The sequence below is a fragment of the Pieris rapae genome, chromosome 24 (genome assembly GCF_905147795.1).
Source record: "Pieris rapae chromosome 24, ilPieRapa1.1, whole genome shotgun sequence".
In the NCBI taxonomy this organism is placed as follows: domain Eukaryota; kingdom Metazoa; phylum Arthropoda; class Insecta; order Lepidoptera; family Pieridae; genus Pieris; species Pieris rapae.
In genome coordinates, this window is record NC_059532.1 from 200,258 (window position 1) to 226,588 (window position 26,331).

Consider the following 26,331-nt stretch of genomic DNA (forward strand, 5'->3'; position numbering starts at 1 on the left):
ACTAAAATCAAAATTGACCAGATATCCGGAGATACCAGTAATATAATTATTGCTTGTGCTGTATTGCCGAACTTGCTAATCAGACACCAGAAGTTGAAGAACTCAAAAAGAATGAAATATCTCCTACTGGTCTAGCATTCTGGCAATCTGTGATTGCCCAATTAGTTAAATTGGTAAGTGTTTGGTTTGGTAATAAAGAAAATCAAAACAAAATTTGTTTCATTTTAATCTTTACTTTCCAATTCATTTTTTAACTGTAAAATTTCTAAAGATAATTTATATTTTTGTTGAAGAAATTCTATTTCTAACTGATTTTTTAATTTTAAATGTTCCATTTCTATCTCAAATTTTTTTTTGTTGTTGTCCAATTCTTGCCACATCAATTTTTTTTTAAGGTCCGTAAATGAAGATTGATTTTTTATGCTTGCTGATTCAGTTTTAGTGGTGACCTCAACACTGGTTTCCGTTAACCGAGGTTCTTTAGTCCAGTTGTGGCTTGTTTCCAGCTGATTTACATATTCAAATGTGGGATCTATACTGGACGCTCTTGCCCTCTTTGGTCTCCAGCTTTCATCATCATCATCATGATCAGTATTAGCTAAAAAGTAAACAGTCAAATATGTTAACATGTAGGAATGTTTTATTGGCTAAGATAAGATTAAATTAATGTGTAAGTACCATCACATACTTTGGTGATGGCCTAGGTTCAGTAGTGGGTGTGAGTTGTTAGAAAATGATGAGGAATTATATCTTTGGAAAATGATCTTACATTCTGTTGTAGTTAATGTGTCACAGTCTGTAGGTATATCTATTATCGGCATTCTATGTGGCAAGACTGCCATTGGATCCATTTCAGGCAGTGCAGGTCCTCCTCCTGTTCTCTTCCTTTGGGCTTCAAGGGTTTTGGTATCCCTAGCTTTTGCCTTCATATTTTGCCACATCTTTTTTAATTGTTTAGAAACAACCTGAAATCGGAAAAAAAAGGAACTAAAATATAAAAGTTCATATGAAAAATATGAAAATTTTATTAAACCAAAATTTACTACAAAGGTTACATGGCATTGCTTTGGCTAATGTTATCCTTGTACCTAACTAGAGTATGTATGTAGATCTTTGTAATTATCATACAGCATATTGATATTTATACATAGTGTATGTTGGTTGATTACTTACAGTATGTGACACGTTAGAGTTATTAAATTCCATTGTTAATTCTTCCCAAGCCTCGTGTTTTTTTTTTGGGAAACGGCATCCGTCTTCCTGTTCTCCAGAATACCAATATTGGACTGCACCAACTGTACAAGCAGTTGCCTCTCAAATTCCGAATAGGGCTTCTGTTTTTTTTTCTCCATTTTTTGTCAGCGAGTACGGTCCGGGTGAGAATAGCCGCGGTCAGTCGTTTAAGCAAGTACAAAATCCGTTGAGCAAGCAGGGTCGTCAAGTAATAAGAGGTAGAATAATCAATAATATTGATATTTTTAGGCAAACGAAAATAACAGTTGTTCTGTATTGTAATATGTATAAGTATAAGCCTTAAATTCTATATCACATTTTCCAAAAATGTTCTTGAGAGTTGAGTTGTTTGTTGCACAAAATGAGTAATTTTGACTAATTTTTTTTTTACTCAATATAATTGCACAAAATTTTTAAGAGAACATTTTATCGGAAAAGTAAAAAAGTCACTTCATATCTACGTGCAACGAATTTATTGCGTGGAGGGAAGAAAAAAAAAAGCAAATAAATTTATTAAATTGCTTAATTTTTTCGCAACTGTATTAAAAATAGATGTTCAGTACACGTGCGGAACCGTCATTGCAACTTGTTCCGACTGTCAATAGTGTCAAAGCTCATCTTCGGATACGCCTCTACATACTCTACATACTACAGGTATACATTTGTCAGAACTCTGCAATGACAGGCTATCCGTACTTGTAATAAAATATTCTATTGCAGCAGGCGTGCCCCGTGACCCACTAACTCCAAACGAATAGTCGAATGTATGGATGGCCATACAGATTATATGGATGGTCCTATGGGATGATCACGTCGGGGTCACCATTTATGGGATGATCACGTCGGGGTCACCATTTATGGGTGTTCTATATTTTTATAAATCACAACCCATTTTTATCTTTGTTAAATTTATATATTTCTTCACAAACAACGGTAATTAATTTATATTCTTATAGGAAAAAATACATGCTCACTCATCTTAAAAGTCTGTTCTGAGTGACGTCTGTTTTCTTCTTTTCTAAGTGTCCTGTATTTATATTGCCACATACATCAAAATCGTGTAGAAAATACTACACCATATAGTATGTACATTTTAGTGCGTATCTACGATACGCTACAGTCCATTACAAGTCGTATGTCAGTCAAATTGTTGGAAATAATGACATTGATTGAATCACATACGCCAAAGTCATTTGAAGTTGTTTATTGTTTCAGGACAGAAATTTAAATATAAATGTAACGGATATCAGTATTCGGAGTTCATGCTATGTTTTGAAAGTTTTATTAAGTATTAACTATTGAGGACCTGGATATAATATGACCGAAAAGATTTGCAACGATTTTGTGATAAAGCTTAAAGCTCACGGTTCCAATAAAGATTTTTGTGATTTGGCTGCTGCTCATGAGGAGTACCATACGGTATTGAATAAGTTAACTTCGAACGAAAAGACTTCGTTTTCTCTTAATGTGCTGTGCATATTATGCCGGTATGTATTTATAAGCTAGTCATTCCTTACAATCAAAGCCTATTTGAAACAATAATGAAATTCATTCAGATAGGAATATAAACATAAATTATGAAAATATCCTTGGTTTAATGACTCTTTTATATGTAAAATAAAAGAAATGGCGAGAACGAATCAAGAAATTTGGAGCAACAGTTACATAGGGTCTCTAATTTTGTTTCTATTTTCAGAAATCTTGAGAAAGTTCCATCATGGAGGCATTCTATAGATAATAAGGACTTTTTAAAACTGTGCATAGATTGTGTTAGGCATACAAGAGGTGTGACTGGTGAGCCACAAGTAAAGACCCTGGCAGCCATTTACCATGTACATAAATATATTGTCAAACAGGTAATAAAAATCATAAAAAATAATAATTATTGATACATATTAAAATATACATAGAAACAATTATTCTCCATGTTGACATATAATAAATCTGAAACCACCATTAGATTCTTAACCTACATAGTACATATAATAATAATAATCATTAATTTAAAAATTAATACATATTTAAATAGTTTGGTCCCTGGGGAAGTATAAAACTGGAGAGGAAAGAACCAGCTCTGGGGTGATTGGTACATTGTTTCAGGTGAACAAATGTTTAATAGGGTCGTGTCACCTGTGATGCAAACTTAAATCCCAAAGCCCAAGAGGTTCTAAAGGAAAAAATAATATTTAATTAAAATATGATTTTAGAAGAGGTTCTAAAGGAAAAAATAATATTTAATTAAAATATGATTTTAGAAGTCCTTAAGAAGGTTTTGATGTAAAAGTCAATGCCACAATTAATCAAATAAATTGTATTTTATTTTTTAATTTGTTTAAAATTATAGGCCTTTTAAATATAGTAAAATATACTGCTTTAATAATACATGTAATATACTAGTAATTTATTACAAATCATTATAAGTTTTTTTTATTTATTGGTTGCTACCTAATGAGAAAAAAGAAGTTGTAGGAATTTAGTTATTTATTTTATTTAAGTATTCCTACAGCTAATCACTAAAATTTAATATCCAAACAATTACATTACACACAAAAGCCAAAACAGAATACACATTGAAACAGAAACATAAGCTGTTACTTAAATTACAATGTTATGTTTCAGAATGTATCATCTATACCACCGGAATTGGTACTCAAAATATCAATTATGCCATTTGAGTCAGATATACTCCTTAAGGAATACCACAAAACATACTGGAGTGTTTTAGCTGATAGAATAAATTATATAGAAAAACTAAAACCATTGAGGATACCCATAGTCAAACTTTTTCCAAAACTAAATGAGGATTTATCAAAAGTGATACAAATTTACACAGACCAAAGTGATTTTTGTACAAATATCTTGCCTTTCATTGTGAAAAAATTGAATGTTATATTTGCGGATGTTTCTTTAAGTAATTTGAATAAGACATATCAAATTATTTTTGATAATATTAGATCATATGACTTAAGTGGATTGAAAGATGAAAACATAGATGAGATTTATACTAAATTCAGTGAGTGTGTTTATGTCATAGCAGAGATATCGTCAAAATGTGACTTTAAAGATTCACCGTTAGATGAAATTGTTAGGACATGTCTATCCCTCCTTGGGCATAGACCAGATATTTTTCATTGTCTGCAGACATTCTATTTAAATTCATTTATGTACATCTTTAGTAGACCAAGAGATGCAGAGAATGTTTTTCGCAATATGCTGGTCTCTTGTGAGACAACTGAAAAACTGGGATATAAATCTATAATGCTGTCGACATATCCATACCTTAATCAATTATTGAGGCTATGTATAGAATATTACCAAAGAAAAAAATATGAATTAAACGAAAATTGCCTCAATTTAATATTATTTCTGATGGGAAAAGTAAAGAATTGCAAACAACTTATTAAATGTGAAAACTGTAAGATACAAACAGGATATCATGATGCCTTACGTTTAAGTTTTTTAGTGAAAAATATAATTAATTTGAATACGAAGGAGAAACTTCTATATTCAATAATAGATGAGCAATATGAACTTTTAAAAACATTAAGACTTTTGAAGTGTACAAATCATGAAAAGTATTACGCCAAACTCGTCTCAGATACACACAACACAGCGATACAATTCTACAAATCTCAGCAATATGATTTTGCCATACGGCTGTTTGACTTTTGTATAAAAAATGAATTCGAAACTCAAAATAAGAATTTGTGTCGAGCATTATACAATAAAAGTATTTGTGAAGCGGACAAAAAATTGTATGTGAATGCATTAAAGGACGCTTTCTTAAGTATGGTGTTTGATAATGGGCAAAATTTGGAGAAATATATGAGTTTAGTGCTTGATATAAAGGGTAAAGCAGTGAATAGTGATGTGGATAATAATGATGGGATACAACTAATGTCAGTTATCGATGCTTGTAATGAAATAAGTGAATATGAGAATCTAGTGCCAATGTTGAGGAAGGTCAAATTTAGGTGAGTTTTCAGCTCCATATAGCAATCATTTACCTCATTAGTGGCCATATGCTTAACTTAACTTGGAGGTGATCTCTGCTAACATTAATTATAATAATAATAAAGTCTTTATTTATTTTAAGTACGTACATTTTCTTTTCATCCATTGGTACATACATACAACCTCTGGATCTCTCTATTATATTCGGATAGATAAACCGGATGCAACGGAAAAAGTTACAGTAAAAAGAGACAAACACATACATTCTTAAGATTTAACGTGGGAGAAAGTGAGATAGGAGGTACTTATACAGCCTCTTCTTACTGCTGCTTCTTTATTTTATCGAATTTAAAACTTATTTTGTCAAATTAAATTAAAATTGATTAAAATAAACTGTTTTAAAAAAAGTTTAATACATTTAAATAGTGATTTATTTTGTTTTTGTTGTTAACTTTGTTTTTGAAGGTTTCATTTCTATTATGTATGAATTGCACATATGTGTGTTTTCAGTGATCTATTGAAGCAAGAGTTCTCAATTTATGTGAAACTTTGGCCGTCCCTTGTGCCAATAACAGGAGTTATCAGATCTTTGAATAATATGATGATGGACAAATATGAATGGACATTTTGTGAGTTTTTTTTTTACACAATATTATCAATTTAGAAAGCTAAAAAAATTGAATTTTCTTAATAGCAATATTTTTTTTTAATTTTCAGCTGAAGACAAGACGATATTAAAAAATATTTTGTATGATTTAATATTGAAGACTCCGGATGTGGTACGAACGATACAGGAAGCGAATTTTAAAGAAATTGTCAAAACAATTATTGAAAATATGGAATATGATGTATGTATCAATATCAATGTTGGCTTGGTCGTAGATACGCTGACAAAATACGTAAAAGACGTACACATATATTTACTGTATCTATTATTAAAAAAAAAATCATCGCATTGTCCTTTACTTATAAAATACAAATTTGTTCACAAAATTTTTGCCTAAATATATTTTCTTAATACTGTATGTGTACATCAAGAAAAGAGCATACAAATTCTTAAAAGGCCGGCAACGCACACGCGAGTCCTCTAGCATCGAGTGTCCATGGGCGGCGGTATCACTTAACATCAGGTGAGCCTCCTGCCCGTTTGCCCCCTGTTCTATAAAAAAAATGAAAGAACAGTTCAAATTACATCAAAATCTTTCAGTATTTTTGGATTTCCATAGATAATATTCATGTAAATTTAATTATATAATTATGCTATGCAATATAATTTCAGAAATTGCCATTAAACGACAAAATGGTGTACATCGCTTTATTGATGATGAAGTCTGAACACGATCTACAAGATGCCTCGGATAGATTTGGGTGGAAGCAAGCAGAACATGTAAGTGTATATGTCCGCCCCTTTTTCAATACTTTCCCAATACAGTACATCCCCTGTAAGGGGGCATTCTAGTGTTTCATAACGAATTAGGGGGGGCAGGAAAGGGGGGGGGGTTATATTGTTACGATACGGAGCGGAGAATTAATTATGCGTTATTGTTACTATTACAAAACGTTTTAGTATTGGGTGCATTACGTTACGGGGTGTTACATGGGGGGGGGGGGGGGGGGGTTGTAAGATTTTTCGAAAATCCCAAAATCCCAAAATACGAAACTCATTTTTGTAATTCGTCAGGTTTGATCCCGGAGTGTGCCCCAATAGACTTTCTGTCCATGTGCGCATTTAGCACATGATAAATAATCAGAAACAAAAATCTTAGGCCCAGACCCAGATTTTTTTTTCGTAATAAAGTATTGTCGTTTATTCTAAAAAAAAACATTTATAGTGTAAATGGATGTGCCCCTTTTATTCTATAAATGGGTTTGCCTCTTCTATAAAATGGGCACTTTATAAGGGGCACTTATAAACTCATGCTGTTATAACATGTATATTTCAGACGTTTGACCCCAGTAAAAGCACAGTGTACAAGAGTATCTTGGACGAATACAACGCTTCGAAGGATTCCATACGAGCCGTGGAATTGTTGACTACCCTCAAAAGTGAAATTAAAAATGGTGAGACAATTTAACTCTTCTGACTTTATATAAATGTGGGTAGATCTGAAGACATGTTGATTTTTGAGTTCAAGACATCAATTTCATTTTTTACTTTTATCTTAGGAAATGTAATCTCCACATTGGTTCACAGCTGGGATTCAAAACTGCGATCCCAGGGTTAAAACGCGCCTAGCGAATAGTCCATTAAATAGTGGAAAAGTACTGTTATTTTTGAGGTTTCTAATGTGATGTCGTAAATAATTACATTTTTTCCGCTTACATTGCAAACGCAGGCTGAACCCTACGAGTTTTAACAAAATAATGCACTAAGTATTGAACACATTGAAAAGGTCTACAGAAAAGTCCGTGATGGTATATGTCTATCTCTTATGGATAATCCACATTTTTATATACAACGTTCACAGATTTTCTGTAGTGTATTTAGTATCAGCATTGCACCCGTGCTAAGCCGGGGCGGGTCGCTAGTCTTATATAAATTATCAGAATTTAAAAAAATATATATATTTTTCAGTGTCATCGAACCGGCTACCCCACGTACTGTACTTGTGTGAGATGACAATGTTTCAATTGTTACACCTCGAGAGAACAGGCCACGCCCTTCAGTTGGCGCACATTGGGCTGCGTCTGGCGAATCTCGTTGGAGACAAGTAAGGCAGACATTTTTTATATATATATACATCTAATTAAACTGATATAATTTAGAAAAGATAGGTAAAGAAACAGATTAGTTTAAATAATTCCTATCAAAAAACACATTAAATAAACAAAGATAAATACATTTTAACCTAATTAAGAAAGAAAAACCATAGATAAATAAATAAATAATGTAATATAGAAAAAAATAAATAAAAAAAAGCATGGATAAATGAAAAAAAAAAGTATAGTAAACATGTATAAATAAAAATAAATAGAAGTTATTTTTCTTTGGCGTAACAAGATAAAAAAAATTATTCTACGTTTGTAGAAAATACACTAACAATATAGACAAAGCTAAAATGTTGACTATAGCTAACTTCAGGGTGTCGGCTTTTTGTGACGGTATGCGCGTGCATTGTAATTTTTAAAAATTTTCCTAACGCACCAAAAAACTTTAAAAATAGAAAAGGACAGAGATTATTAGATTATAAAAGACAATATCAAAGAAATAGATATATAAGTCCAAACAGAAATTCACATAGTATTGTCTTTTATTAACATAACTTTTACACATTTAAGGAAAAACAGTTTTTCACGGATTAAAGCTATGTATTATTGTATTTAAACATAATTTTAAATAATTATAAGTTTTAATTCAAGGACCTGGATGACGATTTTTTTTTTATAAATCGTGTTTTTTTGAAATTTTATTTAAGTACGAATTACATACTAATAAAATTATGAAATATGAATATAATTATCGAATAAAGATAATTATATTCATATTTAAGTTTTTATTTGACTGACATCTTTAAACGAGCAATTCTATGTTAAAGTTGATAAAACACAAATAAAATGACATTTTCTATCATTTATTCCTAACTAAATCGATTTATCGCCCCCGAAACCCTATACTAAATTTCATGAAAATCATTGGAGCCGATTCCGAGATTCCAATTATATATATACAAGAATTGCTCGTTTAAAGATATAAGATAATACATAACTTTAATCCATAAAAAATAAATTCACATATTAAATAAAAAGAAAATGTGAAACTGCAGGTCAAATGCAATGCTGATATTAGTTGTTTATACTACGTTTTTATTATTATTATTATTATTTTATTTATTTGCGTGTTGGTGAAATAGTTATTAATTTCACCATGCCTCCTGCTGATAGAGGACAAATCTTTGTTTTTAATTTATTTTATTATTCTTTATTACTCAAAATGTCACATGAAACATGGTGTAATGGTAGCTTACAAACATTGTGTAAAAAAAAACTTGGCGATTAAAAAGAGTGGCGGAGAGTTTATTGCCAGTTTTTCTCTTTGGTTCTACGCCCTTGATTTGAGAACTGGCAGTAATTTAATATTTCTTTTTTTTGACGTTCATAAGTGTACATTGTTACCTATGAATAAATAAATTTTGATTTGATTTGATACTCTCAGAGTATCATTTGTCCGCTGTGCGGGCGTTCTGCTCTTCCATGCTGGAGACGAGCGAAACGAATTCAACGCCATTGCAATGAACGCTGTGAAGGTCTGCGCCGTCTTGCTCAAGGACAGACAGACCGCAAACACAGCATTGGTCTTCCTGTGTGAGCTTGGTGTGAGTATATCCAGTTTAACACACACATTTAATTTTGACCACACAACACAATTACAAATCACTAGCCCCAAACAAAGTCTTAAATTAAATCTTTCAGGAAAAATTAAAGAATGCTAATATTACTAGGATGAGCAGTTTTGGCCTAGTGGCTTCAGCGTTCGACTCTCATACCTGAGGTCGTAGGTTCGATCCCGGGCTTTGCACCAATGGAGTTTCTTTCTATGTGCGCATTTAACATTTGCTCGAACGATGATGGAAAACATTGTGAGGAAACCGACATGTCATAGACTCAAAAAGTCGACGACGTGTGTCAGGCACTGGAGACTGATCACCTACTTGCCTATTAGATTTAAAAATGATCACGAAACAGATTCAGAAATCTGAGGCCAAGACCTAAAGAGGCTGTAGCACTGATTAATATTACTAGGATAGCAAGTACATTACACATACAAATATATCTACTAAATGAAACTATTTATTTTATTTTCGTAAGAAAATAAGTAATTGTAATGTAGATTACAGTAGTATTTTACACTGAAACATAATTACCGACGAAACAGTAACAGCACATTACGACGGTAATTTTGACAAATGTCTACATGGTAATACTGTATTAGTGGTAATATCGTCTAAATATATGATAAAAGAGATATTAAATGATTTTGAACTTATATATATATACTAGCGGATCCGACAGACGTTGTCCTGTCTACACGTCTTTAATTTCAAAATTTCAATTTTTAATAAGCCATTTTGATGAAAATTATTATTCAAATGTTATGACAATATCTAACGATCCAGCACATGGTCACACACGATATAACACAATGATAACAAAACTTTTTTTAAATTTCGGGACAGACTAAAATTAAAATTCGAATATTATTTAAAATTTGACACTGCGATGGTAGCGCCGTCTGTCGGATCCAATGTAAAACATTCCAAAATCAACAACAACTAATAAATTGAAAATTAATTAAAAAAACATTGTCCAGCGGACAAAATTGTGAATCTAAACCATTCCCAGATCCCCTTGAACACACACAAAAAATTTCGTCTAAATCGGTCCAGTCGTTTAGGAGGAGTTCAGTCACATACACACGCACACAAGAAATATATATATTAAGATATATAAAATGTACGTCAATCTTCTGGAACTACATTACGTAGTTTATGTAGTGTAAATTGACAAATTCTCTTTCCAGATCTACTATGCTAGGTGTAAAAAGCTATCAATAGCGGCTCAGCTTTTAAGGAAGGCTGAGAAATGTGTAGTGGATCTAATTAAAACATTTCCTGGTGTACATTGTAAGTTTACTTATATTATTGTCTCCCCTCTTACGCCTGAATCCAATAATTAATCCACAATTGTTATCAATCTGAGATTAGACCTAGATTTCATCTGCATTCCAATAACCAAACCCTGAGAATACCATCCATTTTTGGCGACGGATAGAATGCAATCTCTTCGCTCTTTACACTCATATTTGATAATCAATATAAACCAAATAAAGCAAATATAACCATACAAATAATATTAAAATATATATAAATATGTCTAGGTTTAAAACCTGGTGTAAGTTAAAATCTTAAGATAGGATATTGGCATAGTTAAACTGACATTTTCATACATAGGTCTATTTACATAAACCAATCTGACCTATCACGGATAGCTAGTATCGACAGATGGACATTACATATATTTGAATTAAGATGTCTATCTCATATGGTCGAAACTGGATTGAGATAGGTTAATGGATTTGGGGGTTAGGGAGGGAAAAATAAAGATATGTTAGGATTTTATTGTCATTAAAATATTAAGTCTGGAAAATTAATTCAAATTATATATTTCTTTTTAAATTTATTCCTTCGATAATATAAACACGAGGCATATTAATTTACAATTCTATATACATATATAAATTTAATATAATAATTTAAATACAATTTTATATATATAAAATATTAATATTTCATCCATTCTCTTCACGAAATATCTATATGGTAATACGCCCTTCTCACTCTCTCTCAATCGCTCTGTCCCTTTTCTTCGACAAAATCGCTGTACATCTTCGTGACGTTCTGTAAAATTTTTACCCTGATGCTCCTAAGAAGTTCAATAAGTTTTTTAACCTATTGCACAGATTTTATCGCGGGCCTTGAGCGTGGGGACCGAATCCAGAAATTCCGTAACGAAAAAAACCTAACACCTCCCATTCTGACCACCAATTTTTTTTAATTTTCAGTGGATCTCGCAATTGGCAAAATAATGGAGTTGGGTGTGATGATGAGTGATGTGTCTCTTCTCTCCGCTGTGAACATCATTCAGAGGCACTATTTGACCGCACAGCCCACTGGTAAGTGTCTGGTTGCTCCCATACTAGTATCTCACAAGAACAATGTTATGTGTATGTGTGTTTTATTAACATACTAGCTGACCTGGCAAACGTCGTCTTGCCAAACTACTACCTTTAACTCAGCGCCATCTGTTAGAATTGTATCAAATAATAAACAAATGTTAATGTTATCGTAATTTTAGTAAGGATGCCTATTTTTTTGAAAATGAAATATAGCCTATGTCACTCAGGAATGATGTAGCTTTCCAACAGTGAAAGAATTTTTCAAATCTGCCAAGAAGTTTCGGAGCCTATTCAATTCATACAAACAAACAAAAAATCAAACCTTCCCTCTTTATAATATTAGTATAGATATGTATATATATGTAAAAACATATTAAAAAAAACACTTTTTCAACAGATTGAAGCGATGTATATATAATTATAAACTTAATTATTTTAAATTTTTCCAACGTTTCGAGTGCCTTACAGCATGCGTGGTCACGGTGACTGACACCCCTTTGGGTGTTGAATGTCAAAAAGTATCACAGCTGTAAAAAAAGTTACATTATCTGTATTTATTTCCCCGGAGTTGGTATCAACTTAAAGATGAAGGGTTTCTGCAGAATTGGTTTACGGTGTCCTCCATTTTCGCGGATTGTTCGTCTTGAGATTTTAATTAATTTCACTTAAAATTATGTAGAACAATTATTATAAGTTTACATAGCTTCAAAAAATAAATGTGTTTTCTTTAAGTATATAAGATATTATAACAATATAATTTGTATATTCCTTTGTCTTTTCGCTTCCTCTAAGAGTGGAGAAGATACATATGCAGTAAAGTAGTAAAATCAGAGAGTTAATTAAGTCTCTAGAGTCTAGACAGTTAATAAAAGATCCATGTTTTTGTTGGCGGTTTTTCCTGAGACCTCCAACTGCTCAAAATTCCAGGCCGGCAACGCACCTGCAAACAATGGGTGTCTATGGGCTGCGATGACCGCCCTTTTTGGGCATCCCGCAGGGTTATTTGCCCCTTTTGTTAGTGAACATAGACACTAGAATTGGGTCATTTTTAATATTTCAGAAACAACATGGCTTTCGCGTCGTCGTCACCAGCTCCAAATAAGATTCTACATTCAGCAGGCCAGCGTGACGTGTGCGTCCGTGTGCAATCGTCTGAAACTGTGGCGGAGGGCCAAAACGGCGGCGGGCGCAGCCCTAACGCCCTCGGGCTCCGCTGCGCACGGCAGGCTCTTCGCCCTCCTCTGTGACCCATGCCGACCGGACGATGCGAAGGTAAACATGTGGAATGTCTTCTGTATGGCAAACTGACGTTAAGTGACGTTAACATGTACTGTTAAAGGGGGTTCGCGAGTGCGTTGCCGGCCTTTGATTATTCTTACTTATAAAACAAGGGGCAAACGGGCATTAGGCTTATCTGATGTTAAGTGCATGTACTCTTAATGCCAGAGGACTCGCGAGTGCGTTGCCGGCCTTTTGATTATTGTTACAGTAAAAGGGGCACACGGGCAGGAGGCTTAACTGTTAAGTGGTAACGCCGCCCATGGACAATCCCAATGCCAGATTGCTTGCGAGTGCGTTGCCAGCCTTTAATTATTGGCACCTTGGTATCTTGAAGGAATAGAATTTGTTTTCTGAAAGTGTCGTCAGGTGGATATGGGGTTTTGTTTTTTAGGAAGAAGGGATTTTGACACTTCTCTCCTGCCAACTGCTCTGTAGCCAATTAAGTAGGGATCGCTCTCATGTTTGAGGTCGTAGGTTCAATTCCCGGATATCTTTCCATGTGCGCATTTAACGACGTGTGTCAGGCAAAGTAGGCTGATCACCTAATTGCCTATTAGATTAAATCATGAAACAGATACCATAATCTGAGGCCCAGATCTAAAAATATTGAACTCATTTTTTTTCCAGATTAAGATCGACAACCGTCTAAAATATATCCTGGGCTTGACGCGCGAGATTAAGCCTCAAAGCGTGGATGCCAAGAAGACTCCACCGAAGTCGTTCAAATATGAAAATATTGAAGTTTCCCTCAATTGCTTAACCATTCGCGACAGGAGTCCCACCAGCTCGTATACCTCTGTGCCAGCTTTTCACATGCCAGCCTTTTTGGACCATGTCCAGTGCTCGTGCTACGCGTGCATGCTCCCAGCGTGCTCCATCCTGGCATGCCTCACGACTTCCCTGGAAGCCTCCACGTTTTTCCGGTCGAAGGAGGCCCAAATCGCCAGGAACTACTTCCAAGGCGCCACGGAAAGTTTCAAACTCGCCGAAGCGAAATTGAAATCCATTGACAACTCCATGTTTGAGGATTACATCGCCGATGCCGTCAGAACGAGGTATTTGGAGGAGTTGGGGACGATGGAGGTGGACTTTCTGATGGAGTTTGCGTTCTTCGAGCTGTCCATGGGCCATTTGGAGAGGGCCAACGAGTTGACAGCGAAAATATGTGGCAAATGTCAGAACGTCGACGCGTATGTCAGAAATGAAATATCGAACCTGATGATTGCGATGTGCAACTTGTCGAAGCCAAAGAGGGCGCAGATGAAGCATCTGGAGGTGGAGTTTGACAACTTGATGCTGACGCAAGTGCCGAAGACGCCGGAGACGAAGGTGATGCCAAAACTTCAGACTCCCAGGATTGTTGTAAATGAAGAGGTGCCCAAGAGATTGAAGCCAATCAATAAGCTACTGGATTTTGACAAAAAGGAGGAGACCCCGCAAAAGGCGAAGCCCAAATTCAAAGTGCCAGTGCCGAAGATATCCAAACCGAACTTGGAGACCATAACCCCACGACCTTCCCGATCCAGACCCAAAATAGCAGTGGAGGAATCCCCGCAGGAGTTCTTCACGCCGAAATCGCCAGAGGAGCAGTTCTTCACTCCCTTACCGAGGACCTATTTGAGGCCAAAGAATCTGGAACCTGAATTTCTGACTCCATCCGAACCGAAGAGGTCGCTAAGGAAAAAGGCCTTGCTGAGAGCCACCAGCCCAGGGAAATTGGAGAAAGAGGTTACGAGGTCCAGACGCGTCAAACAACCAAATTTTGATGATTGACTCGAAAACCAGTTTAATCCAGATTTTGTTGGATTTGGAGTGGATATATAAGTCCACAAATTTTTAATTGAGGATTTAAATCAATTTATGAATTTCTTTAAATATATAAAACCCATTTTCTTTTTCAGTTTTAAAGTCAACTTGTTTAAATTACTTTTAACTTTTCTATTCAATATATTTCCCATTAACATTAGAATTTTTAAGATTATTTTGTATCTATGAAATTAAAATGATAATAACTTTTTGTGTTTCAATTTATATTTATTACCTGTAGAACTGACAAACTATAAATATTTTGCTTAATAAGGTTCGATTCCTGGTAAAACAAGATGTTTATTTGCAATCTAATGCCTGAGCGATCTCTTCCAACACCTATTAATAGGGAGGTGAAGTGTGTCTGTGAGCTTGTAGGGGGTAATCTATAATCTACTGAACCGATTTTGAATAGAGATATCTATGATTGAGTGCTAGGGAAATCTGGGGCTTGATGATGCCTCCAATAAGCGGCATATGTCCAACAACTCTTCGCGTGAAGACTAGAGTGGCGGAGAGTTTCTTGCCAGTTCTTGCCCGTTCTACGCCTTTGACTTGAGAACTGGTTGTAATGTAAAGTTAACATCAATTCTGTTGACGTTCATTATTGTACTTGTTTACCATGAATAAAGATATTTTGAGTTTACCAAACATTTAAAATGATTCCCGCTTTTTTAAGTACGCAAGTGTTATTTGCGCAAATCGGGGTTAAGAGATGAAACAAAATTATGGAGTAATGCTTCTTATACATATATCCATAATTGATAATTTGTCTTAATTAAAAAAAAAGAATGAAATAGGTAGTAGGTTCAAAGTACTTTTAAAGAAATAACTAAAGTTATTAGGTATGAATACATTTTCTGACTGTTGATAAAACAGTGTAGGCGCTTGGCTAGGCCCTGCATGTTTGATGTAGCAAATCTACCTACTTTCTCCAATGCCGACTACTGCCTGCCAATACGTATGCTTCACGTTTTTTCAGGCAGTTCTTGCATTGCACCGCTATGTGGAACCAGGCTGAGCTGACCACAGGCATTTCCAAACCAATTCAAGGGTCCTTCAAAAAAAGCCAATTCTTAAAAGGCCCTCAACACACCTGCGAGAGATGGGCAGTGGTATCACTTAACATCATTTGCGCTTTCTGCCCGTTCGCCTTCTATTAAAACAAATTTTCTCGACCGTTCTTCGCACTTTATAGCAATTCACCATTTTTAACGCCTCAAATCGCGCTGAATAAAGTACATCTTCACATCAATCAATGGAACCTTTAGATTTGGTCTCCCTTTAAATGGGACAAGAGCATACCTACCATCCTCCACAAATACTTTGATTTAATTTACTAACAAGAATTCAAAAATCATTTATTCATGTAGGTAACATGTACACTTATAAACGAAAAAAAATGAAATATACGTTGAATGCTTCTAATTTTAACATTTACTGCCAGTTCTCAAATCAAGGGTTTTCTTTTATATATAACTATATTACTCAAACACCAAACAACAGGCAAATTCACATAAACTGTTTCAATTCAATATCCGAAAATATAAATCTAGGGAGTTTATTTATCTCGTTAATAAAAACGTTGTTTACCATTGAATTTTGTGTTGAGTGAGTCATAGGATAGCCGCTCTAAACTCTCCGCCACTCTTTTTAGTCACCATGTTATATGGGCGCGATTAATATTCACTCGAACGACGAAGGAAAACATCGTGAGCAAACCGGCTTTTTTAGGCCCAAAAATTTGATAGGCGTGTGTCAGACGCAGGACGCTAATCACCTGATCTATTAGATTTACAAATCATGAAACAGATATCTGAGGCTGAGACCTAAAAAGGTCGACACATCAATTATAATTTTCTCGTTATTAAGCTATTGCATAGATTTTATCGCGGGCTTTGAGCGCGGCGACTGAATCAAGAAATTCCGTAACGAAAAAAACCTAACACGATGACGTAATATAGGTGCAGCCGGTACGCGTTAGAGTGAGACAGACTTAATAATAATAATATATTTATTTGCAAGAATATGATACAATAATGTTTTGGTAATACAATCTAATGTTCGCATATTCTTATACACATACAATGGCGTGCAAATTTGTCTTAAATTGAATTTTACATAGATATTACATATGAGTCATAATATAGTCAATCCTTGTAATATTTTATAGGCATGTTTATCTGGTAGAGTGGTAGATTGAATTGATATCAAAGAAAAAATACTGCATAAATAAAAAGTAAATAAATGATTATAATTGCATAAGTTGATTGAAAATGCTATGCAATAGCTTTACCGCGGTAGTCTCCGAGTGCCACACGTGTATTTTCTCGTTAGAAGTTTAGGTTTTTTTTACAATTTTGCATTTGTAAAAAAGTTTTCATATCTTGTCTTGTAGTTTATCAATCGACAATTTATTTCGCGGTTATGAAATGCGGTCTTAGTCGTGATCGTGTCTAAATATTCCGAGATTAAGTAACGGTATCTAAAAGGTATTGTTATAACCATTTGTTAGTAGGTTTGCCCGTACGGTGAAAACATTGAGGAAACCGACATCTTGTAACCGTAAAAATCGTTTGTCTTTCTTGCCAATAATACTTTTTGCTATCACTATCTGTAATTGACAAATGTAGGGCGAGAAACTGCTTATGCCAAAATATATGGCATTAAATTGAAACACTTTTTGGTAATAAGTATTTATTTACCAAAAATATTCTAAGATGTTTATTCTAGAGTTTATAAAAACTGACAAAATAGTTTAAAACACATAGTTTTAAAGTATTTTTATTATAGCCTAGATTCGATTAATATGAAACAAATGCTACTTGCTACAATGCTACAAATAGTAGATACTTTTGGAAATGTATTATTCTATTAATGATTATTTGAGTGAAAGAATACAGTGGCTGTAAGCCGAAAGAAAAGCCGGCGTAAAACTCTCGGTACTCTTTTAAAAAAAGCAAATCATCCAACAATACTTATTTAAAAACAAATATAGCAAATTAATTATAAGTAGCCTGCCCAGCACTAGTCCCAGGCCCTTTTATCAACTAGATAATCGCTAACTTTATAGTAAGCATTTTTACACAATTTTCATACATTTCTAAAGTTTCTTAAAAGGCAGAAATAAAAGAGCTTCTGGGATTTTGTTAAAGAAGAGTATCTCTTTTCCCAAATTTTACAAATAAACTTTAGATAGTCTAGTAATGTGATGCTATTATTAAAATAATGCAATCCTTTTATTTAAGCAAGATAAATTTGCACGACGTTATTTGTGGCAAAGATGCGAGGTTTAGATTGTACCACCTAATATTTTTGTACAATATTCAGGCATATAAATTATTACTACACCAGGCTTCTTCGAGATTTTTGACAAACTGGTCTAGGTTCGGTCTAACAGGTTCTTATAATAAACTCAATGAAATAGACGCAGGAATGTATAACTGCCCTATACCATATGTCGTTCAGTTTTGGGTTTAAGACAGTTATCCATTGATATCCATTGGTACAGTCGTAATCCAAGCAAATGACTAAAACTCAAACTCAAAATAACTTTATTCATGGTATCCAAGTACACTGCTGTACGTCAACAGAAAATATGATAAATTTATTTTTAATTTACATTTACAACCAGTTTGCAAGACAAGGGCGTAGAGAGGGCAAGAAGTAATGGTAAGAAACTATGCGCCACTCTTTTTAATCGCCAAGATTTGATACAAATTGTTTGAAAGGCAATTCAATCCCAAGTATTAGGATCATTTAAATAATCTAATTTATAAAAAGCTTAATTGATTTTTGTTAAACGAATACAATTTCCATACAAGGAGTGGTATATTTTCTGGAGCTGGTATCCTTAGATTAGTTCTTGTTCGATTATTATACTACAATAAGGCTTTAAGAATATATTGACCATACATCAGGCTGACGCATGTCAATAAATTTCTTACATAATTATCTATTATTATATAAGGACAAGCTTAACATTTTATATTCTCCAGTACACGTTTGATTAGAAAGAAATATCCCACACAATCCCGCACAAATGCTCATCATTTAGTATTCCCGTTAACAGGTTAACAATAAAACTGTGATGAAGAATTAACCTCCTATGTGGTTCTCTGATGGTTATCGTATTGATATTTAAGCAATGATTTACTTTGATATAACGATTGCTTTTCAAGAATCGTCTCCAGCGAGATGTATATGTCGCAGCCAACTTAATTAACAGCCTGAAGGATGTTCAGTAGCGTTTGTTATATACATTTAATAAATTTCATCAAAAATCAGTAATTATTAAATAAAATTATTAATAAAGTGGCTGACTAAAACTGATTATAAATTAGTCAATAATTACTGAAAAGATAGTTAAAATAAATTTTAAAAGTTTAATCCATATGGCAGAGTACCTTTCAAGCTAGCATTTTCTTGCTGTATTGCGATACTTTACTAGCCAGAAAAGTACCATCTCTGGGGTCATGATACTATCTACCAGGCGTACTATCTAACTTAAATCTTTAATTAGCTCTGCACTTGAACCACACGCACCAAGAGTCTCTACTCCAAGAGATTTATTTAAACCGTTAATTATTTCCCGCTCTGTTGCCGCCCCAGATTTTAGGCCTGTACGAAAGATGGGGCTAACGTGTCCACACAAGTAGCCTCACAAGAGCATACAAAAGCCTCATCATCTTCCAAGAGTTCAACGACATCCCATCCATTTGCTTGCCATCTTTTGTACAGATGTGCCACGCACCAAGCTTTTAAACAAAACAAACAAAACAAAAATAATTTATTCATATAGGTAACATAATGTACACTTATGAAGGTCAAAAAAAAAGAATTTACTGCCAGTTCTCAAATCAAGGGCGTAGAACGGAAGAGAAGAACTGACAATAAACTCTCCGGCACTCTCTTTAATCGCCAATTTTTTTTACACAAAGTTTGAAAGGAGATGCAACCATGTTCCATATGACATCTTGAGTAATCAAGAATAATAGAATTAAAAACAAAGATTTGTCCTCTATCAGCAGGAGGCATGGTGAAATAGGAGAACGCACTTACATACTCGTGAGAACAACACGCAAATACGTAGTATAAACAACTAATATCACCGCATACACGAATTCAAGTACGACCAGTCACCACAAGTTTAAGCTCCAGAAGCAGCTCGAACCAAGTGCTTTTACTTAGGAAATAATTATGACAATACGCGAGGAAATGCCAGCATTAGCAGGTCTGCCACAGGGACCAAACTTATTTTTACTCGTTTTAATTTACTATTTGTCAATTTTTAAGTATTACAAAGTAGGCTAAGGGCCTGTTTCACAATGTATGGATAAAGTAACAAACAGCTATGCAAAACATAAATAATTCGACAGATAAAAGTTCCAAATAAGATACTTCGCGTTTCATGACGAATAGCGCTGACAGTCGTGAAACGCAAAAATACTGTTTATCCTACCAATAAGTAATAAATAGCTTATTTGGAACTTATCCGGACATTGTGAAACAGGCCTTAAAAATATTGTTATTATATTGAATATTTGTGTGTTGAAAATAAAATATCCGCTGCCTGCGCTATCTATTGATTGCCGAAGATTACTGTTTTATTCTGTATTTGCATTTATTTGGCAGAGTTCGGACATATTGTTTTCATGATTGTAAATAAATTCCTAATATTTTGGTTATTTTTATGTATAGATATTATATTAGTATGTACCTTATAACAATAAACTAAAAGTTCGGAATATGTCGACAATTTCGTTAATAAGTTTACGAATTAAGAATTTATTTTAAATCTTCTTATAAGGGCTATGGAATTATTAGTATAAAAGTAATAAATGTATGCAGGTGTTAACATATTTAATAATCAAAATGTTCTACTTTTTAATATTGTAATTGCATTAATTAAATATAGTAAAATGCGATGCATAATAAAACGGCTTCTTCACGAATTTTTAATGATTACAAATAACTTTCATTTAAATAATGATAATGATTTTCAAATTGTCATTATTAAGTTAGCGTAGGGCTGTCGCAAATTATGCAATTTTAAAAAGAGATGTCTAACGTTGCTCTATCTCTTTCTGTCTCACAATTTCACAGAAATAAACGAACGATGCTCAGTTTAAGTGAATTGATTTGATTTTTATTAATAATATATATAAAACACTGGGTTCTTTGGCATTTCCGTCTCAACAATTTTTAGGACATGTCTTGTAGTGAGGTTTTCAAATGGAGTGAAATAAACAGTTTTTCATTTGATTTATAATTATATATCCTAGCTAAGGGAATAACAAGAGGAATGTTTCCACCAAGACATGAAAACAATGGACATTAGATACCAATAAGATGGCCGACTACTGTTCGGGGAATCATGCCTGAATGCCCAAGTCAACTTTATTCGAGAAAATAACTCAAAAGAAAATTTCTTAACAATTCACTTCATTTTTGATTATATTTTATGCCATGTATAATGGCATAAAATATATATTAATTGTGATTTTTTTTTAATATCACGTCTAGATCCCCAGCACCAAAATGGTTGACATAAAAGATATTGTATATAAATCATAATCCTTATTAATATTTTGTATATTACCGAGTAAATACACTGTATAAATTTTGAATCAATTTACTTATCGCCATTTTTATTGTTCCAATAAAAAACTAGATCAAAATAACACGAATAAATGCTTTGTATAACAAAGTTACTCAGTTTTTTTCAAGAAACGATTTTTTATTCAGTTCTTTGCAAGTCATGGTTTTATGCGTAATTCGTATGAGGAAGTATCTTCTTTCATCTCAGCCAAGGTCCAGTTTACTGTAATATAATGGTCAGAATAGATGGAATACTTTAGAGATACATCTTTGTTTAAGCTAGGTGTAAGCTACTCTTGCTTGAAATGTTTGTATAGAGAAATACTTAAAAACCTGAATGAAAATACTTCAAATTCTTAGAATCGCCCAAACGTTATTGATTGAAGTTTCATAAATAAGCTAGAAACAGCTGTACTCTCAGGTATTTGAAAATAACATCAATTAAAATGGACGCGATGAATTACTTTAGGCGCAACGAAGCCCTACAAAATGAACGAGGGCTGTATCGCTCAAGGAATACGTCGGCACAGCGGACTGCGGTTTTATGCCTCTCTCTCTGATCAAGACGGAAAGAGAAGGACGGCGAAGGGTAGCCTGTAACCAACAGCTGGTGACGTCACGGCGGGGCGAGGGTGACACCGCCAGTCAGTAGTGTTCGGCCGGCCGCAACAACTCGCGGACGGGTGCACAATGCACGCGCGGTGAACAAAACAATCGCAATGCTGTTTGAGAATCCTAACGCGAAATTGTACCCAGCTTTCAACATCCCACCGCCAGTTAGGCTCAGGTGAGGAGCCGGCATGTGTATTAAGTGTATAGTGTCTGTGTGTATGTGTGATATTCAACGCGACATTGTGCCGCTACAGCGAGTCGACTAACAGAACGTCAATACAACGCTTAATTTTTTTTCTCTCATTCCTGTGAATGTGACAAGATTCTGTTCGACGAGCCGCTTGGCTGCACGTTACAATGTCAGATATCTTATAATCCATATAGCCCTTTGAAGGACAGGTTTGTTGTAAACACAATGACTTATAACGCGTCGTGGTTTAGCCGTGGTACAGGTTGATATACAGGCCGCCGCCCCTGCCGTCTGCAGCAACAGATAGGCAGCTTAGGATATGTATATAGAACCTTAGGCGAACTCCATTTTGTAATACAATTACTCCAAACAATATCTGGGGTACGTCGTGACTCTTGAAAACCGCTTGTAATGCAAGAACAATGTTTGTGTTGGTAACTTGCAACAATCCTTGCAATGTCGCATTTTAACGATTGTGACAACCCTTGCGAAATAAATTTTTTAAAATTAATGATAATCCACAGATTAGTATGATGTTTTAAATCATTATTTGTAATTAATTAAATTTGTAGTTGCTACAATCAAAGTGTCTAGTATGTTTTTAAATGAATGTAATGATTGAGATATTAGAAATTAAATGCGTATTTGATATTAATGGAATTCAATTAATATTTTTATGATAGCATTATATTGAATGTTAAATACCTACGAATAATCCACAGACAAAAATCAATCATTACACGACAATTAATCACAATAATGACGAACATTTGAAATCAAGACCAAATAAATATGATCTAGTTTCGTTTATAGCTTCTAGATTCCACAGTTTATAATTAAACTTGACATCTTGCTATATTTAAAAGTACATTAATCATTAAAAACATTTAAATTATTTTATTTAAAACATTTCGTCTTTATTCATTAAAAATGTCTTGCATGCTTTTTTTTATTTTTCCGAAATAAATGACAGTATTTTTTTTAAAGAATTGTCGTCTCGGTAAACGACATTTAACATCTAGACTAACTTAAGACTATAATAAATAAATCTTACCTAATTTAATAGTAAGGATATTTAACATAAGTCTCCAATAACTATTAACAGTCTATCAAAAGCAAGACACTGCGTTCTTATCTTCTATTTTTCCGCTTACTAATGTCGTAACAATAATAATAAAATGTAGTAGTTGTCAAGTTTGTTATAAACAAATGAAAATTACCAAAGAATACAAATGCATACCTACTACGTATAACTATATGTTATTATTGTATAGTAGCATTGTTCCACGAATTTATAAACGCTCTAATAACGGACCATCCAACATTCATATTATAATGTTGCAAACTTTAAATTAGACGAGATTACCACGTTTATATTAATTTGCTTCTTTGTAAAAAATATTTATAATACATATTATTTGTATGAAGTCCATAACTTTTAGCGTTTTTAGCGTAAATCAAACCAACCATAGATTGTAGCTATAACTGTAATAGTTTAGAAAACTCCGATCAATATTCTTAGCTGCAAAAAACCGGGAAGTATTAATTACATGACGTTTTGTTATTGTCAGCGAGTGAATGCCAAGTTGACAGCTGACAATTTGACATGATTCGGCTATTGAATGTTCACGCCATCTGTTGCCGCGAACTTGGTACATGTAATGTTACGCTGAATTAAAAAAATGTTTTATTTTTAACTACATTTGATATTTTTTGACATGTAAATAAATTTATATAATGTGATTTTACAGATATTCATGTCGACGGGCCTAAAGTCTGCTTGAAGACGATTTAATTGTTGTAATTTTTTTATTATTAAACTTTTATTGAATATTATTTAAATTTTAATTGAATGTCTAGTATTTGCATTTTAATTATCAAATCATCAAACGAACTCTGAACACAAAAAAATCAGATAAATCCAGATGATTCCTCTTTGATTCTCAACTGTAAACAATCTGTTTAATTATGCAATTATTTCAAATTGTGCAAGCAAATTGTTATTGTTGTGTCACAAAGAACAATGATTTATCAAATAGGATTTATAGTTAATTAATAATGAAACTTATGTACAAGACAATTTAGTCCATAATTAATACGACAATGACGCCTGTTTTTCAAAATCTAATAGGTTTTTTTACGAAGCCAGACTTAGTTTTGAATGTATATTTTTCTATTATTCCACATAGAAAAATATATAAATCGAATAAGATATCTTATATACCAAAAAACAGTCTGATTAATTATTTATTGACAATTCAATTAAAAATTCATGTACATGGGAACTTATGAACGTCAATTTGAAGAAGGTATTTCAACGCCTTTTGTGTATCAGTTAAAAATTTGATGAATTTCTTATAAATATCCGTTCAGTGAGCAGGATTGGCCTAGTGTCTTCAGCGTGCGACTATCATGCCTAAGCTATTGGTGCACAGCTTGGGATCGACTGAATGCGGGGCCTGTAGCAAATTTTATCCAGGGGCCCTGCTTAATTAGGGTATATTTTTAGGGTTAATAAAGTAAATCAATATTTTTGGATTTACTGTTGGCAAACATTTATTTATTTATTTATTTCCAGTAAATTTTCCTATCTTAACATAGAAATAGTACCACTTTCAATTAGACTTATTTAAGCAAATCATGATCAACAAAGTGAGATGATTAAGACACTTTTATCAAAAAAAAAAATTGGCCGAAAGGTAGACGTGGTATAGATGCTAGTCTAAATATATTCATTATAATTAAACTTTAGAACATAAAGTACCTACTTAATAAAATACCTACTTATTTTTACGACTTAACGTGACAATTTTTTAAGTGGAAGGCAAGACATAGTACGCTGCTGTATATTTTTGTATTACGGGTAGAGCGCCGGGCCCCTAAATCCGCGGGGCCTGTAGCATTTGTTACTCTTGCTACGTGGATAATCCAGCACTGGTTGAATAGTCATAGCTCCGCTCTGTCATAGTTGGACTAGACTTTCTGACCATGTACGCATCAACAAATGATCATGAAGCTACAAGTGATGCCTAAACTTCTTAAGGTCTAAACCTTGGATTTCTGTACCAGTTTCATCATTTGACAATCTTATAGGCAAGTGGTAAACACCCTTCTATCCCTGACACGTCGTTGACTTCTTGAACATGTTGGTTCAATCACGATATTTTCATTCACCGTTCCAGCGATTAAATGCGTACATAGACAGAAAGCCCATTGAAACTCAGGGATGAAGGCACTAAACAAACACTGACCAAACACCGTCTGGAACCTAATCTATAAAAAATATTTTTATGAATATGGTATAATCGTAATAATAAAAATTAAATAGAACGGAACGGAGATTTCATAATAATTAGTAATCAACGGAAAACTGGCCAATTCAAGTTAACGCCCAACTTTTTATTACGTTGTGAAAATAAGACTGACATATATATGCCAGTCTTCACGTTGAGTAGTCTGTGCATCATATCATGTTAGAGTTAACCATTGTATCTTATTAATAATATTAATAAACCTTCAATAATATCCAACAGGATTTAAACATTATACTATGATTTGCAGGTTGAGTAGGATTCAAAATAGAGACTGTCTCCCTCCGGTATGACTAAAATTTATTGGATTTTGACATGTGGGAGTCATTACTTGCACTGTGTCTTTTCTGAACACGCCCTTAGTGTTAGGTATGCGGATGAATCGGATTTTTCTTAAAAAAAATCGACTTGTATATAAAAGATAACCTAAAGCAATTATCCTTCTAGTAACCAATAGGGGTCCAAGTTTCAAAGAACGGGTCTATTACAACCAGGCGTTGCACACATTGGATTCCTTAAAGCGTTCTAGCGAAACACAAGTTACAATTTTATTAGGAACCCAGGTATAGGCCGACGCCATTTTTCATTCACACAAGCTTGGAGGCAGTACAGGCCAGCAGTTTTGGAAAGGTCGCCCATTGCGCTGTTTCTTGTTACTTTCCATGTTCTGC

General features: G+C 33.7%; 2 protein-coding genes and 1 non-coding gene across 3 annotated transcripts in view; 2 read left to right on the top strand and 1 right to left on the bottom strand.

Moving 5' to 3' along the window:
- Positions 1 to 310: 310 nt before the first annotated feature.
- On the bottom strand, positions 311 to 1,770 carry LOC110993698. The gene is made up of 3 exons (XR_006751047.1): positions 1,174 to 1,770; positions 770 to 965; positions 311 to 598 (listed from the first exon to the last, which is right to left on the bottom strand). It is a non-coding gene; the product is annotated as an uncharacterized LOC110993698 (transcript).
- Positions 1,771 to 2,430: 660 nt separating this feature from the next.
- Positions 2,431 to 15,109, top strand: LOC110993709. Its single transcript, XM_022260060.2, has 13 exons — positions 2,431 to 2,720; positions 2,930 to 3,089; positions 3,853 to 5,207; positions 5,698 to 5,816; positions 5,905 to 6,035; positions 6,467 to 6,574; positions 7,131 to 7,248; positions 7,763 to 7,898; positions 9,341 to 9,500; positions 10,706 to 10,808; positions 11,747 to 11,857; positions 12,921 to 13,132; positions 13,769 to 15,109. The coding sequence occupies exons 1-13, from the start codon at positions 2,551 to 2,553 to the stop codon at positions 14,912 to 14,914; spliced, it is 4,029 nt and encodes a 1,342-aa protein (XP_022115752.2). The 5' UTR covers positions 2,431 to 2,550; the 3' UTR covers positions 14,915 to 15,109.
- A 7,102-nt stretch (positions 15,110 to 22,211) lies between these two features.
- LOC111000449 (RNA-binding protein Musashi homolog Rbp6) overlaps positions 22,212 to 26,331 on the top strand; it is a 77,304-nt gene continuing 73,184 nt past the window's right edge. Inside the window, exon 1 of the mRNA XM_045633650.1 lies at positions 22,212 to 22,334. Coding sequence (XP_045489606.1) covers positions 22,267 to 22,334 — 68 coding nt within the window. The 5' untranslated portion in view covers positions 22,212 to 22,266. The remainder of the gene's footprint in view (positions 22,335 to 26,331) is intronic.